Source organism: Tachysurus vachellii, chromosome 12 (genome assembly GCF_030014155.1).
Source record: "Tachysurus vachellii isolate PV-2020 chromosome 12, HZAU_Pvac_v1, whole genome shotgun sequence".
Taxonomy (NCBI): Eukaryota; Metazoa; Chordata; class Actinopteri; order Siluriformes; family Bagridae; genus Tachysurus; species Tachysurus vachellii.
The window spans coordinates 11,993,972-12,011,126 of NC_083471.1; the positions used below are offsets into that span (position 1 = coordinate 11,993,972).

At 37.8% G+C, this 17,155-nt stretch overlaps 2 protein-coding genes across 6 annotated transcripts in view; one reads left to right on the top strand and one right to left on the bottom strand.

The window, feature by feature from the left end:
• The window catches only part of LOC132855432 (putative nuclease HARBI1), a 10,076-nt gene extending 6,868 nt beyond the window's left edge, over positions 1–3,208 (bottom strand). For all 5 annotated transcript variants that reach the window (XR_009649323.1, XR_009649324.1, XR_009649325.1 and 2 more), the window contains exon 1: positions 1–3,208. This exon is cut by the window's left edge. The gene's annotated coding sequence lies outside the window, so the exon portion shown is untranslated.
• An 11,474-nt stretch (positions 3,209–14,682) lies between these two features.
• Positions 14,683–16,066, top strand: LOC132855048 (deoxynucleoside triphosphate triphosphohydrolase SAMHD1-like). The gene is made up of 4 exons (XM_060883761.1): positions 14,683–14,800; positions 14,964–15,064; positions 15,234–15,391; positions 15,986–16,066. Exons 1-4 carry the CDS (start codon positions 14,721–14,723, stop codon positions 16,064–16,066), a joined length of 420 nt encoding a protein of 139 aa, XP_060739744.1. The 5' UTR covers positions 14,683–14,720.
• Positions 16,067–17,155: the final 1,089 nt, after the last annotated feature.

Genomic DNA, 17,155 nt, shown 5'->3' on the forward strand with positions numbered 1-17,155 from the left:
AACTAGGTATTACAACACAGTAAATAACTAGAATGAAATGAATTACAATGTCTCAAACTTATTTTTTATCCCAACTCTGGCACATGCACACACTATCACAGCATATGACAGACTTCTCTGCATATATTAAAGAACACATGACATTAAATCATTAAGCATTAATAATATTGCACTCATTTCAATAAGTGTATGTATGTACATGACCAATGAACACCTTTTGTGAAATTACTAAAAGTGAACAACACTGATGCTTCACGCTCACCCAGAAACACACAGAAGGCCCACGAAGCACTTTCTCCCCTCCGGCTTAAACAAAATAACTGCATTTAAATATCACTGGTGAACATAAAATTATACACCAACTTTTTTTATTTTTTTAAATTATTAAACACAGAGTTTGCTCCGCTGCAAAATAAGTGTGAGGACCTCGAATCTCGGTTGCGACGGAATAACATTAGGATAGTCGGGATTCCCTAGGATACCGTCATTAACACTACGGTTGTCTCTACACTGCTGAAGGAAGCTTTTAAACTGGATGAAACACCGCTGTTAGACCGAGCACATACAGTAGAACCTCTCAGCCGAAGCCCAAACACGGTGAGCGACTGCGCACTGTTATTGCCAGGTTTCATTATAGCGACTGTGAGAATGTTCTACGGTGTGCCAGAGAGAGACGACAAGATGCTGTGGGAGAAATAAAGATGTCCGTTTTCCCCGACCACACAGCCAAGGTTAGGAGGCAACTGCACGGCCTGGAAGGGGTTCGTTATGGTCTTTTCTTTCCGGCTCGTCTGCGGATTACATATAAAGGTGTGGAAAAAGACTTTGTTTCTGCAGAAGAGGCCAAGAAGTATATAAAAACGATGAACATTGGGTAGATTTATTCTGCAGTAATACGGTAATATCAGTATGTGTTTACTTCCTGTTTATATACACCCTGTTCCAAATTATTATGAAAATTCTATTTAAGTGTCACAAAGATGAAATATTTTGTTTTTCAGTTTAACTCATGGATGGCACTGTGTCTCAGGGCTCTTTTGATCACTGAAAACAATCTTGGACACCTGTTATAATTAGATTGCCAGGTGAGCCCAATTGAAGGAAAAACTACTAAAGGAGGGTGTTCCACATTATTAAGCAGAGCACAATTTCCATGCAATACGGGGAAGAAAAAGGATCTCTCTGCTGCCGAAAAGAGTGAAATAGTTCAATGCCTTTGATGAGGTATGAAAACATTAGATATTTCACGAAAACTTAAGCGTGATAATCACACTATTAAGAGATTTGTGTCTGATTCAGAGCACAGACGGGTTCGTGCAGATAAAGGCACATTGAGGAAGATTGCCAGATCCATGCATTGGATCAAGAGAGCAGCTGCTAAAATACCATTACATAGCAGCAAACAGATATTTGAAGCTGCTGGTGCCTCTGGAGTCCCACGGACATCAAGGTGTAGAGTCCTCCAGAGTCTTTCAACTGTGCATAAACCTTCTATTCGGCCACCACTAACCAATGCTCACAAGCAGAAACGGCTGCATTTCGCAGAAAAATACATGAAGACTAATTTTCAAACAGTCCTGTTCACTGATGAGTGCTGTGCAACCCTGGATGGTCCAGATGGATGGAGTAGTGGATGGTTGGTGGACGGCCAACCTGTTCCAACAAGGCTACAACGTCAGCAAGGCGGTAGTGGAGTCATGTTTTGGGCCGGAATCATGGGAAGAGAGCTGATCAGCCCCTTTAGGGTCCCCGAAGGTGTAAAGATGACTTCTGCAAAGTATGTAGAGTTTCTGACTTACCTCTTTCTTCCCTGGTACAGAAGGAAGAACTATGCTTTCCGTAATAAAGTCATCTTCATGCATGACAACGCACCATCTCATGCTGCAAAGAATACCTCTGCATCAATGGCTGCTATGGGGATAAAAGGAGAGAAAGTCATGGTGTGGCCTCCATCCTCCCCTGACCTCAATCCTATTGAGAACCTTTGGAGCATCCTCAGGCAAAAGATCTATGAGGGTGGGAAACAGTTTACATCCAAACAGCAGCTCTGGGAGGCTATTCTGACATCTTGCAAACAAATTCAAGCAGAAACTGTACAAAAACTCACAAGTTCAATGGATGCAAGACTTGTGAAGCTGCTATCAAATAAGGGTCCTATGTTAAAATGTAACGTGACCTGTTAAAATGTTTAAAAAGTTAAAATGTTGTTATAACTCTTAATAGTTGATAACATGAGAATTATGCTGACTGTTATTTACATCAATTATTTAGGTAAATGAGAAAAATATTATTTGCATAATAATTTGGAACAGGGTATAATGGGGTTTACATTACATTTACATTTTCAGTATTAAGACTCGGTGGGAATTATCTATCTCTCTACTACAGCTTAGTCTCAGGCTATTCTCCGAGTTGATATCACAATCTCGTGGCATCAATGTTTTTTCTCTCTTGTTTTTGTGTAATTGTCTCCCTTTTGGAGACTTTTTTTTCTTCTATTCCTTTTTTTTTTTTTTTTCCTTTTCCTGGGGTGTGTATATATTCATGGGTCTTCGTGTGTGTATCATTTCATTAGCTGGAATATACGTGGCATGAGTAGCCCATCTAAACGTGGTAAAGTTTTTAGCCATTTGAAACGGCTTAATTCCGACATAGTGTTTTTGCAAGAAACTCATCTCAAATCTAAAGATCATTGTAGACTGCAGGCTTCTTGGATAGGGCATGTCTTTCATTCTAACTTTAACTTTAAATCAAGAGGAGTTGCTATCTTGATCAGTAAAAATATTCAGTTTCTACCTACCGATGTTATTGCTGATAGAAATGGCAGATACCTTATGGTCAGAGGTGGGAGTAAGTCACACATGTGCAAGTCTCAAGTAAGTCTCAAGTCTTAACCTTCAAGTCTCAAGCAAGTCCGAGTCATTTTTTGTGAGAGTCAAGTCAAGTCAAGTCAAGTCACTGCTTAACGTCAAGCAATTCAAGTCAAGTCTTAGCTTGAGTCAAGCAAGTCACTGGCAAGTCATACAGATGTTTGATGATTTAACTAAATGTATGTATTAAACAAAGTTAAATCTACAGTATTTATGGACTATGAGAGTTTTATTTGCACCAAAAAATTATTATATGCATTTGTTTTTAAAAGGTGTCCAAATACAGGTGAGTTGTAAATACAATAAAAATCTAAAAATGAATAAAAATCAAAACTACAAAGCCTAAAATGTAAATGTAACTGAAATAAGGCCAAAATAAAAGCATGAAAAGTTGCTTTTCAGTATGCCTCAAACATGGCAGAAGACCATGGAAAAGTATATATATATATATATATATATATATATATATATATATATATATATATATATATATAAAAGTACAATGGTTTCTTTGCAACCAAATGGCATTTTTTGAACAGGCATTCCCTTTTAATGGGACATGAACACATCCTTAAATTAGATCAGGGGTGTAGATTACATGGGGCACTTTTTATAAAAAGTAAATTTGTCCCCCTCACTTTTTTAGTGGAAAGTTGTGTTCACCACATGTTGAGGTTTTAATGGAGCAATGTCTATAAATGCAGAGTGATTTAAAATTCAAAGAGACAATAAAGTTTAAGATAGTCGTGTATACATGACGTTCACGGCAATCAGTCACTCAATTGTCACGTCATCATCACGCGCCCCCAGTACTGTAGCTCGAGTCGCACCCGCGGTCCAGCATTCGGTTACGATGAGCTCAAAGCGGCAAAAAACGCTTCACTCCTTTTTTATAAAAATGTCAAGTGTAAGTTGGCATATGGTATCCGAATTGTGTTGCACAATGTTTAGTAACTCTGCATGTTGCTCTTGTTGAATAATTAGCAAGTTTTAATTTAAAGGATTATAAGGAAAAACAGCTGCTTTGACAAACGTTATATAAACTCTTTTAGTGTGTTTAGTGTGTTAACTCTTTTAAGTGTGTTATCAAAACCCTTCAAATAAGAATAAAGATAATGTTGAACTGAGATTTTACAGCATGTTTAACTCTGCCAGTTCTACATAATATCAAGTATGTCACTGTATGTACACGACAGAGACGAGGACGACGAATAGCGACATTAAAGATGTCATTTTAATAATAAGGAGCAGGTAAATCACACATACATACAACGTAGTAAAGACGATAACCGACAATGAGTGAAGACAGTGGTGATGAGTATAAATAGAGTCCGGGTGAACAGACAGGTGAAGACGGGACACAAACATGCTGGATGACGGGGTGCAAAGGATGATGGGTAATGTAGTCCGGTGAATGAGGGTAGAACACAGGGGAAATGTTACAGTATGCTGATAGGTACGATCTTTATTTAATGGGCTGCTCTTTCATTGCACTAATTTTACGTTTTTATGTGTTGTCAAGAATGAGGAAGAAACAGCCTAGGTTTGTAAGGATAGATTCAGGATGTCACACAAGAAGCTTTACAGGTGAGAGCATGTGGCTTTTAAGGGTACTGTCCCAGTGGCAAGCTGTTCCATTTCTTTCTTTCTGTTTTATAATCATATATAATCATAACGCATATAAAAATCATGATTAAAAATAAAACCTGTCATTTACACAAGGGTTAACTGAAAAAAAAACATAACAATAGACATTTCGTCCACCACTTTTTAAATGATGGCTACGCCCCTGAATTAGATCCTTCCTTTTTAACAACAGAATAACAACAACAATCAATCACGTAAATCAAAAAATTTAAATTATTGAATCACACAAACCTTGTAGTGAATTAACTATTGGAGAGAGAGAGAAAGAGAGAGAGAGAGAGAGAGAGAGAGAGAGAGAGAGAGATGATTGGAGTGAGTGTAATTTATTAATTAAAGGGATAGTTCACCTAAAAATGAAAATTCTGTCATCATTTTCTCACCCTCATGATGTTACAAACCTTTATAAATTTATTTGTTTTGATGAACACACATGTAGATATTTTGAGGAATGTTTGTAACCAAACCATTTATGAGCCCTATTCACTTCCATAGTGGGGAAAAAGGAATACTATGGAAGTGAATGGGGCTCATGAATGGTTTGGTTACAAACATTCCTTAAAATATCTTCCTCCGTGTTCATCAAAACAAATACATTTATACAGGTTTGTAACATCATGAGGGTGAAAAAATTCTGAAAGAATTTATTTTTTTTTTGGGTGAACTATCCCTTTAAATTGAATGTGTGTGCGTGTGCATGCGATACAAGAATATGGCTGTGCTTGTAACTCTGAAATTTTTGATTTTTATATTTATGTTTTTTATATATAATGTGCATCCCCATAAAAAAATCCATATGCTTTCACTCAAAGCCTAACACTGGAGGCCAATTATAAGTGCTATTGCAAAAAAGATTTCCACATAAACAGTGACCAACCATTTACACTACATTGCAATTGCAAAAAATTTAATTTGATAGAACTTTGCTACTCAATTGTGAGCGATGTGGTCGCATACTGCTGTTCTTCTCTTATCTTGCACAAAATCCCGGTACCCGAAATAATTTTTGGTGTAGCGCCTTCCATGTTTCGTCACAACTGTTAAGGTTTATTAGTTAGTGCGCGCTCTCCCTCTGCTTGCCTTCTGCATCACGTGGTTAGATTACGCTCTTGCGTGCGTTTAAAAACGGATTTTAAAAAACAAACAAAAAACAAGTTATTTCGAGTCATTTAACTCAAGTCAGAGTCAAGTCTCAAGTCATGAATGTCAAGTCAAAATCGAGTCTTTTTTTAATATTTGACAAGCAAGTCTCAAGTCTCAAAAGTGCGACTTAAGTCCGACTCAAGTCAAGTCATATGACTCGAGTCCCCGATCTCTGCTTATGGTTGTAGGCATGTGTAGGTAAATGTTTATGCACCCAACTTTGATGATGTTGAATTCGCCAACAGATTACTTAGTAACATACCTCATTTAAATTCTCATTTGTTGATTTTTGGAGGTGATTTGAATTGTGTACTTGACCCAGTGCTAGATAGATCTAGTTCACAACCAATATCTCAGTCAGCTATGTCAAAATCTTTTTCTGACTTTATGAATCAGAATGGGTTGGTTGACCCTTGGAGAGTTCGTAATCCTTTAATTAAAAAATTCTCCTTTTTCTCTCAGGTTCACCAGTCATACTCAAGAATAGATTATTTCTTCATAGATAACAGCTTGAACTCATCTGTTGCTGTAGTTGATTATTCAAGTATTTTAATATCAGATCATGCACCACTATTTCTGGATATTCAGCTGTCCACACAGAGATCTACTCCCCCCTTTGGAGATTTAATTCTCTATTGTTGGCAGATAACAAATTTTGTGAATTTCTGGCTAATTCTATTGATGAGTTTCAATAGAACGAACTTACATCATCATCTTTACTTTGGGAGTCACTTAAGGCTTTCCTTAGGGGGCAGATTATTTCATACTCCTCTCATTATAATAAAAAACATAAGGCCAAGCTTACAGAACTCACTTCTGCTATTGGTATCCTTGACCAAGAGTGTGCATCCAATCCCTCCCCAGAACTGTTTAAGAAACGTCTTAACCTTAAGACAGAATTTGATCTTATCTCCACTAGGGAAGTAGAGCGATTGTTATTGCAGACACGCGGCACTTACTATGAACATGTGGATAAAGCGAATCGACTATTGGCCCACCAATTGAAACGTCAATCTGCCTCACGTTTGATACCTAAAATTAATAATAATGTTAATGTAATTGTTACAGACCCAGTAGAAATTAATGCCACGTACAAATCGTTTTATACCTCTTTGTATAAATCTGAATTTCCGGCCGATACTGCTATTATGAATCAGTTTTTAGACAACCTTGAAAACCCAACCATTGATTCTGACCGTGTACAAGAACTAGATGCCCCACTCTCCCTTGAAGAAATAAAATTCTCGATTAAAGCGATGCAGTCCAATAAAGCCCCGGGACCTGATGGTATCCTATTGAGTTCTTCAAAAAATTTGTTTACTTCTGTCAGTGTTTAATGAATCCTTGGAAAATGGTTTTCTCCCAACTACTATGACCCAAGCTTCGATATCTCTTCTTTTGAAGAGTGACAAAGATCCAACTTTATGTGGTTCCTATAGGCCTCTATCTTTGTTAAATGCTGATGTTAAAGTTCTGGCAAAAACTATAGCTCTGCACCTAGAGAGTGTTTCCCAGCATTATTTTTGAGGGGCAAAACGGTTTTATTAAGGGACGTCATTTATTTTTTAATACTCGCACACTTTTAAATATTATTCATACGGTACATTCCAAAACGGTACCTGAGATTGTGATTTCAATGGATGTCGAAAAAGCATTTGATAGGGTAGAGTGGGAGTATTTATTTGCTGTATTAAAAAAAATTGGTTTTGATAATAAATTTATTAGTTGGGTGAAATTACTTTATACATCACCTCAAGCCAGTATTCAAACAAACAATGTGCGCTCAGATTATTTTCCATTGAAACATGGGACACCTCAGGGCTGCCCTCTCTCACCATCATTATTTGCCTTGACCATTGAACCATTGGCCATTTCATTACGATCCTCTACTTCATTTAAAGGCATCACTAGGAACGGTTTTGGTTTTGGTAATAAATTTATTAGTTGGATGAAATTACTTTATACATCACCTCAAGCCAGTATTCAAACAAACAATGTGCGCTCAGATTATTTTCCACTGAAACATGGGACACCTCAGGGCTGCCCTCTCTCACCATCATTATTTGCCTTGACCATTGAACCATTGGCCATTTCATTACGATCCTCTACTTCATTTAAAGGCATCACTAGGAACGGTTTTGGTTTTGGTAATAAATTTATTAGTTGGGTGAAATTACTTTATACATCACCTCAAGCCAGTATTCAAACAAACAATGTGCGCTCAGATTATTTTCCATTGAAACATGGGACACCTCAGGGCTGCCCTCTCTACTTCATAGGAACGGTTTTGGTTTTGGTAATAAATTTATTAGTTGGGTGAAATTACTTTATACATCACCTCAAGCCAGTATTCAAACAAACAATGTGCGCTCAGATTATTTTCCATTGAAACATGGGACACCTCAGGGCTGCCCTCTCTCACCATCATTATTTGCCTTGACCACTGAACCTTTGGCCATTTCATTACGATCCTCTACTTCATTTAAAGGCATCACTAGGAACGGCATCGAACACAGACTATCGCTGTATGCAGATGATTTGCTGGTCTATGTATTAGGGATGAGCTAGTACAGCATTATCTGTATCTGTTAACCATATGAATTATCTGTATCTTTATCTGTACTCGGAGTAGGCGGGGCTTGTCTTGAAATGGGCGGGGCTTTAACCAGTAATAATTAATTTGTAATATTTATAACACTAGCTTACTACCTTTTATGTTTTTATGAAATACAGCAAAAACATGTGACACTCAGTGTCTGGTTACTGGTTAGAGACAGCTGAAGGTTTAAAAAAGAAAAAAAATCTCCGACAGGCAGAGACGCAATGCGAGTCGCATTCTACCAAGCAAGCACCACATCTGAACGAACCCACGTTTACCAGAACTCTACTGGTTAGTAAGTACGTATTATTAACGTTACAATCCTGAGTAAAAAGCTGAAGAAACCCTAAACGTTAACGGAAAAGACCCGCGAACCCGAGTGACTGAGGGAGAGACAGAGAGCTGTTCTGTGTGTGACTGTGAGTGAGCAGAGCGAGACACAGCAACACAATACATCTGTATGTGTGTAGGGGAGGGGCGCTGTGACTAGCCTATCACAGAACGCTGACACAATCAGCTACCCAATGATGATTTTCATTCAATCCGAGCACAGATATTGACTCGTATTACTCGGATAATACTCGTACTCGGCAGAGGTGCTTTATCCGTACCGGATACTCGTTTCAGCCGACTATCCGGCTCATCTCTACTATGTATCTGACCCTGTATCTGGTCTACCTGGTATCTTGTCCACTCTTGAGACATTAAGCTCCTTTTCTGGATATAAATTAAATTTTCAGAAGAGTGAATGTTATCCAATTAACACAACTGCTTTGAAACTTAAGCATCTGGACATGCCCTTGGTATTAATGTGCCACGTACATTTTCAGGTATTTTTTCTTTGTATGTTAAAAATTCTGTTGTGTTTAATACTCCAAAAATCTGGTATCAATTTAGGAAACGTTTCAAGTTTGTAACTGCTTCTCCTTTAGGTCCGTTGTGCAGCAATCATCTTTTCCTCCTTCATGTCTGGATTCTTTTTTCTCAGTGTGGTACAGTATAGCAAAGGTATACACTGTTTTCTTGACTTTTACACAGAGGGATTTTTTAACAGTTTTGCTAATTTGTTGTCATTGTATGGGCTACCTGCCAGCCACCTCTTTAGATATTTTCAAGTTAGGCATTTTGTTCAAAAAAGTTTTCCTGGCTTACTCTCAGCGCCACCTCCCCAACAATGGGAAGGGTTACTTACGTATGAATCACAAGGAAAAGGTGCTGTTTCTGAGATCTATAAACATATTCTGGATTTCTGTGACCAATCTACCTCCAAAACAAAGGCTGCTTAGGAGGGCGGACTGGGACTTCAGCTTGGGGACAGGTGGTGGGATAGTGTTGTACTGTAAATGTCTTTGGTAATGTCTCATGTGCTCGTCTCGCACTTATCCAGTTTAAGGTCATTTATAGGGTGCATTTTTCTAAATATAGATTGTCTCAAATTTACCCAGATGTCGAGGACAAATGTGACAGATGCTCTAACACACAATGCCACCTTAGTCACATGTTTTTTTCTGTCCACGACTACTGTATATAATTATTGGTCGGGTTATTTCAGTATGATGTCCACTATTCTGGGAGTACATTTGCAACCCTGCCCATTGATTGCTATATTTGGACTTCCAGATGAAGCATCTCAGTTAAACTCCATGCAAAAAAAGTTATTAGCTTTACATCATTGTTGGCCAGACGTCGCCTTCTTCTTCAGGGGAAGTCCTCAGTCCCACCATCTCACTCACAAAGTATAAAGGATAAAGTACAAAGTATAAAGCTAAAGGATGCAGCGTTTTTTATTAGGCTTGAGAAAATTAAATATACGATAAGAGGTAATACCTCAAGGTTTTTTTCATAAATGGCAACCATTTATCTCATATTTCATAGGCCTTCAGGTTTTGCCGGATTAGGTTTTCTTTTCTTTTGTAAAATTAAAATTATTGGTACTCGATAATTAAAAAGGGCCAGGACCCAGGGTGGGCGGGTGGTGGGTGGTTTGTTTTCTGATTTTCCTTTTTTACTTCCTTTTTATTATTGTTATTCTTTTACTTTACTCCTTTTTCATGTAAAACCAAAATGGGATTCTGTATTGTTATTTGATTTTGTTTGCAATAAAAAGAAAGAAACTTTCACAAAAAAAAAAAAAAAAAAATTCATTATTTGTTCCCCATATTAGCAACTTCTGCTCTTCGGCTAACATAGTTTTCTATTCATATGAATGCTTTGACATTTTCACCCAATGGGGTGCTCAAAGCGATTGTGAGAAGCTCCCGGAAAGAGTGATAAATTCCTCCCATCTGCTTGATGTTCCTCAGGCGTTGAAACTCTGGAGTATCAATGATGTCCACCAGCAAGGGATGCATCTTAATATGGCCATGGATGGAGTCATTGAATATCTGCAATATGACAAAAATCTCACTTCACAGCTAGAAATGCAAAAATAGATGCTTATATTATGTCTGTCACTGTTTAAGTATAGTGGACTATTATATAATATTTTGCCATAAATACTGGATATAGCATTATGCACCAGCTCTTAATACATTCTTCCTAAGCTGCAATTTAATACAGTGTTCATACTGTAGAAGCATAATGTTTGTGTTTTCTTTGTACTCACATGCTGGTGTAGATAAAAGTGAAACAGCGAAAATTACAGCCTCAGTTGGTCAGATATCTTAAACCTAAGTTTTCAGTGTAACCAAGTTATCACGAGCGAATTTTTGAAGCTGAACGCGAGCAGCTAGGCCACGCTCACGCCCGTCATTGCCTGCGCACCATCTGTGCATAGGCCAACGCATCGGTCCCAAGCCAAACCATTTTCATGGATAAAAATATCAAGGACATTGAAAATAGCTTCTCCTGTAGTGTGTGACTGAAGACGCTGGCAAAACAGGACATCCTCCTCAATCGCCTTGTCCCGCAGATACCTGACATAGGTGAGAGGCTGTGCCTGCCCAGCAATATCAGTGGATTCGTCCAGCTGCAGCGCGTAGTAAGGACTCTTTTTTATGAACTTGATATCGTCACTGTCCAATGACACAGTGATGATATCAGAGAGCAACTTTATCAGTTGCTCTCTGATATCATCACTGTGTCATTGGACAGTGGTACTGCACCGAGTTTGTCTGCTGCACTATCGCCTATCATTATTCTGCACATGTCTTGTGCTGCCGGCAAAATGAGAGTCTCGACGATTGTATGCGGTTTACCCAGTTTACCGATTCTTTTGGCCACTACATACGATGCCTCCAAACACTGTTTAGACACAGTGCTGTGCACTGAAATGGTTGCCTGTTGCTGATGGAGGCCATCAAGCTTTCTTTTAAAATATTCAGCCAGTTTATTTTTAATGCCAGCATGCGTTGTTGGCCAGCACCTCGGCACACACGACACACTGAGGTCTCATATCAGCCATGACTGTAAACCCAAACTGCAGGTATGCTTCATCGTACCTTCGAAGCTTTTCTGCAGCTGGTGGTGCATCGGTTGGCTTGTTGGTCCTCACAAGAAATTTCTCCATTTTGTGGCTATGTTGAGAGACGTATCGGGGGCTAATCAGTCGGGACTTAAGCACAATCTTTAATAAAACGAACAAAATAATTATTTTGCAGACAATTCAGATTTTATTTTAACACATAACGATTGTAGTCCTTCGTTAGTGTGTGTGTGTATGTGTGTCTTAGTCGCATGGGTGGTTTTTAGCTAAGTGTAGCTACTGCCTAGCAGTTTTAAAAAAAATACTGGCTAGGGCTGAGATTTGATCTAATCTTAAAAAAATGTGGGATTAGTCTTTAAAAAGACTGTTGGGGTTTTGTAGTAAACGCCTATGTAAATTGAGATTGATGATAACAGACTAGCGAGAGCTGGCACAAGCGAACTTGGCAAGAGACTAGACTAGAGTGAATGGCAAGCTATGTCGTGAGTCAATTTAAATGCAGTGATTTATTTTTGTGTGAGAAAAAGTGAAGAAACATTTACATTTACACCCCGCTCTGTAAACCATGGCGGGAACGGCGGTATCCATGCGCATGCGCGATTCATTTGCAGCCTGGACGCGGAGGGGTGTGTGTCTCCTCTCTGCTCTGACTGCAGCGCGATGCTAATGAGAGACTGACCGCCTGTGAGTGCTTTTGGATGGGAGAGGGGCTCATGGGAGCACCCGCTGCTCGTTGAGCACAGTAGGCCTAACTGCAGAGTGATTCGTGCTTTCGAGTCTCCAAATAGCACAAAAGTCTCCAAAAACACCAGTACAATTCGCTGGATTTGTCGCTTTTGAGAAAAAAAAAGTCGCCAGGCGGATGATGTTTGTGTCATAATCCATGCTTGAAGTGGGGGAAAAAAGATGGCGGTACTCTCTTTGCATTGGCAAATCATGACATTTTTAAAGTGAAAAACAAAACTTGGAGATATTGCTGTTACAACAACAATTTATTGTTTTTTTATTAAAAACATAAATGTATTTAAACATGTTTGTGTGTGTGGCTGCGTGCGTGTGAGCATTTCTTTACAAAGACAACTAAACATTTTTTTTTTAGAAGTTGGTCATTAATAAACTTCATAGTCTTCAAGTTTGTTAAGATGGAGTACAACAATTGCATCTAGATGTTAAACAACAAAAACAACCAAGAAAACAGCCCTGATCTTGTCTTTTTCGATATTTTTACAAGACAGCAAACATAATAAATAAATAAATAAATAAATAAATAAATAAATAAATAAATAAGAAGTAGGCCTATACTCGGGTGTTACAGTTCAAGTCACATTTTAGACGAAATATTGACTGTTTTGGTCTATTTTAGCAGCAAAAATAGATCTGATGACTCCAAACAAAGATCACAGCATAGCGCGTCTCACACACAGCAACACTCAATCGGTTGAGTCAAAGATTCAATGACCCTTTCACAAACATCTGTCTCATTCGTGATGAATCGGCTGTTTCAACGAATCGTTTGAATGAACGAGTCAATGACTCGCTTAATAAAACCACTTATCACCTCTATTTCCGCACTCACTATCGACAAACCAGCCCAAACACATTTGAATTTTTATTATGTATATACAAAACGATAACTTTTGATGACAGTAGTTTAGTGATAAAAAAAATCTGAAAATTTTTTTTTTCAGATTTTTTTCCCTCCCATCTTGTAGCCTACTCGCGCCCCACTGGTTGAGAACCACTGGGGTGGAGAATGGTAGTGGTCACTGTAGTTGTTCATGCAAGCAGCAGCAAAGAATAGAGTGGATGTTCCAACAATTTAATCTTGAATTTGTTACAGAAATATTTTTAGTTTGACTCTTCTGTATTATGTCTATACCTAATTAATATCATTCTGAAAAATAATCAGTAAAATCTACTTTTCATATGAAGGTCACGGCACGTTTTCACATTTATTTGAAGAAGTCACGATGGAGCTATCAGAGAAACTGGCAACTAAACAATTTTACATTTAAATTTACCACCAAAATGAACTTGAATATTTCATTTAAATAGCTAAGATTAATGCAAGGTTCTGGTTCAATAGAGAGTTATTTGGTTTATTTTTGCTGTTCTTCTTCTCTCTCTATTGTATTTTAATTGTAATTGCATTAAATTGTATTTTCAGAGGCATTAGAAAATTGGAAGGTGAAGAATTTGTGTTTGTAATCAAACTATGCTATGTATTCTGTTTAATATCAGTTTTAGAGTTAAGCCTGTTCATTTGAAGAGCTCTGTAAAATTATCACTATTGTAGTTTAATAATAAATATGGATTGATTTATACTGCTCTTTTTTGTCTATGGCATAGCATGAAGAACAATCAGTCAAAATGTTTGACCTGCTGATCTCACATGGCATTAAGAAAAAGATGCTAAAAGAATATTACAAGTATGAAGGTAAAACATTAAGATTTAAAAAAAGAGACTTCGATTTCATCCATGAACTTATTGAGGGCCCACCACTTTCAAGATCTTCTGCCGAGGTAATAATAACAGAAATACACCACACACACATACATAAAGCACAATCATAGGGTCAAATAGGTTATAGATGTAAGGATCAATATAAGTCATTAGTCACAGCAAATTTCTGTTTCATTTTTATGATCTGTATATGTTTTGCCTGATATAGTGGCCCTACCGTGGAAGAACACAGGCCAAGTCCTACTTTTTGAGATTGTGGCCAATAAATGCACAGGCATTGATGTTGACAAAATGGATTATATCAGCAGGTGAGTTTCACTTGTGCATATTCTGTGTGTAAAATGCACAATTTTTAAATCATTTTTCTAGAGATTGCCTGCATCTGGGGATGAAAAGCAACTCACATAAGCGCTTTATGATGTTTGCACGAGTTTGCTGCAATGAGGATGAACCGAAAAAGCAGATTTGCATGAGAGATAATGTAAAATTTAAAGTGTGGAAATCCTTTAATGCAAAAAGACACTTGATATAAAAAACATTGAGTTTCTTTCTTATATCCTTCAGGAAGCAATAAACATGTACGAGCTCTTCCATAATCGATACATGCTTCACTACACCGTCTACCATCACAGGGTTAAGGTGGTAATCGAAACAATGTGAGTTAACTTGGAAAATCAACCTTCATGTGAGATTTAGAAAAACATAGTTGCTGTCATACAAATACAGTACAAAATTTCAAAATATTGCCAAATATAGCAGTTACTTTAATATAATCAAGATAAAAGTACATATTTTCACCATGTTTTGTCATCTTTGAAGAATTACTGATGCACTTGTGGCTGCTGAAGATCACTATAAACTGGGTGGAAAGACTATCTCTGAGGCAGTTTTGGACCCTAAAACATTCATGAAACTCACAGGTTCACACCTTTGTCTCTCTTAAACAGTACTTTTTTTTTTTTTTTTTACCAATCTTCACAAACAAAAAATAATCTCAGGCAGTATAATATAATGCAATTTTTGAATTCCTATTTGAAAGGATTTAATTGTAATAAATTGAATTGATCTTTTGTTTTTTTTTTCCCCCAGATGACATCGTCATGAATATCATGCAGTCAACAAACCCAAACCTCAATAACTCAAAGAAAATCATCAGAAGAATTAGGAAACGTGAGCTTTACAAATTTGTCGGTAGCAAAATATTTCAGACAAGGGAGATAAACAACTTGAAAACAGCTCAAACGATGGTTAGTCATGCTCATTTGTACCAATTTTCTTTAACTTAAGTCAGGGAAAATGCCCACAACCCAGTTTCATTTGTCCTATGTGAACTTTGGAAAAATAATCATGAATCAGTCGGAAGTAGAATTTGAGTTTGGCACACCTGATCTAAAGTCTATTAAAAACTCTAATACACTAATTCAATAAACAACTGTTTTTTGCCAGAGCAGAATAAACATTAGCTGATACATGATAAAAGGCAGTGAGACATATGGGCTGAGATTTGATCTAATCTTTAAAAAAAATGTGGGATTAGTCTTTAAAAAGACTGTTGGGGTTTTGTAGTAAAGGCCTATGTAAATCGAGATTGATGATAACAGACTAGCGAGAGCTGGCACAAGCGAACTTGGCAAGAGACTAGACTAGAGTGAATGGAGAGCTATAGCGTGAGTCAATTTAAATGCAGTGATTTATTTTTGTGTAAGAAAAAGTGAAGAAACATTTACATTTACACCCTGCTCTGTAAACCAGGGCGGGAACGGCGGCATCCATGCGCATGCGCGATTCATTTGCAGCCTGGACGCGGAGGGGTGTGTGTCTCCTCTCTGCTCTGACTGCAGCGCGATGCTACTGAGAGACTGACCGCCTGTGAGTGCTTTTGGACGGGAGAGGGGCTCACGGCAGCACCCGCTGCTCGTTGAGCACAGTAGGCCTAACTGCAGAGTGTTTCGTGCTTTCGAGTCTCCAAACACCACAAAAGTCTCAAAAAACACCAGTAAAAGTCGCTGGATTTGTTGCTTTTGACAAAAAAAAAGTCGCCAGGAGGATGATTTGTTTGAGTTATAATCAGTGATGGCGTACAACAATTGCATCTAGATGTTAAACAACAAAAACAGCCCTGACTTTGTCTTTTTCGATATGTTTACAAGACAGCAAACATAATAATAAATGAATAAATAAATAAGAAGTAGGCATACACTCGGGTTTTACAGATCAAGTCACTTACATTTTAGACGAAATATTGAAGGTTTTGGTCTATTTTAGCAGCGAAAATAGATCTGATGAATCCAAACAAAGATCAGAGCATAGCGCGTCTCACACTCACAGCAACACTCAATCGTGTTTTGAATGATTCAGTGATTTGAACGAATCGGTTGAGTCAAAGATTCAATGACCCATTCACAAACATCTGTCTCATTCGTGATGAATCGGCTGTTTGAACGAATCGTTTGAATGAACGACTCAATGACTCGCTTAATAAAACCACTTATCACCTGTATTTCCGCGCTCACTATCGACAAACCAGCCCAAACACATTTAAATTTTTATTACGTATATACAAAACGATAACTTTTGATGACAGTAGTTTAATGATAAAAAAACTGAACAATTTTTTTCAGATTTTTTCCCCTCCCATCTTGTAGCCTACTCGCGCCCCACTGGTTGAGAACCACTGAGGTGGAGAATGGTAGTGGTCACTGTAGTTGTTCATGCAAGCAGGGCCGGCCCTGCGCATAGGCAGAACAGGCAAATGCTAAGGGCGCCGCCCCCCACTAGGGGCGCCCGTGCGCCCAAATTATTATTTTTATTAATATATATTACATGCATATATATATATATATATATATATATATATATATATATATATATATATATATATATATATATATATATCTTCTTCTTCTTCTTTCGGCTTTTCCCTTCAGGGGTCGCCACAGCGAATCATCTCTCTCCACCTAACCCTATCTTCTGCATCCTCAACACTTACACCCACTAGCTTCAAATCCTCA

What these genes read in the sequence shown, in the direction of transcription:
- LOC132855048 (XM_060883761.1), top strand. Translation starts at nt 14,721, where the DNA reads ATGTACGAGCTCTTCCATAATCGATACATGCTTCACTACACCGTCTAC. An exon ending in AACATTCATGAAACTCACAG is followed by an intron (nt 15,065 to 15,233) that starts GTTCACACCTTT and finishes TTTTTCCCCCAG; the next exon opens with ATGACATCGTCATGAATATC. An exon ending in TGAAAACAGCTCAAACGATG is followed by an intron (nt 15,392 to 15,985) that starts GTTAGTCATGCT and finishes CTCTGACTGCAG; the next exon opens with CGCGATGCTACTGAGAGACT.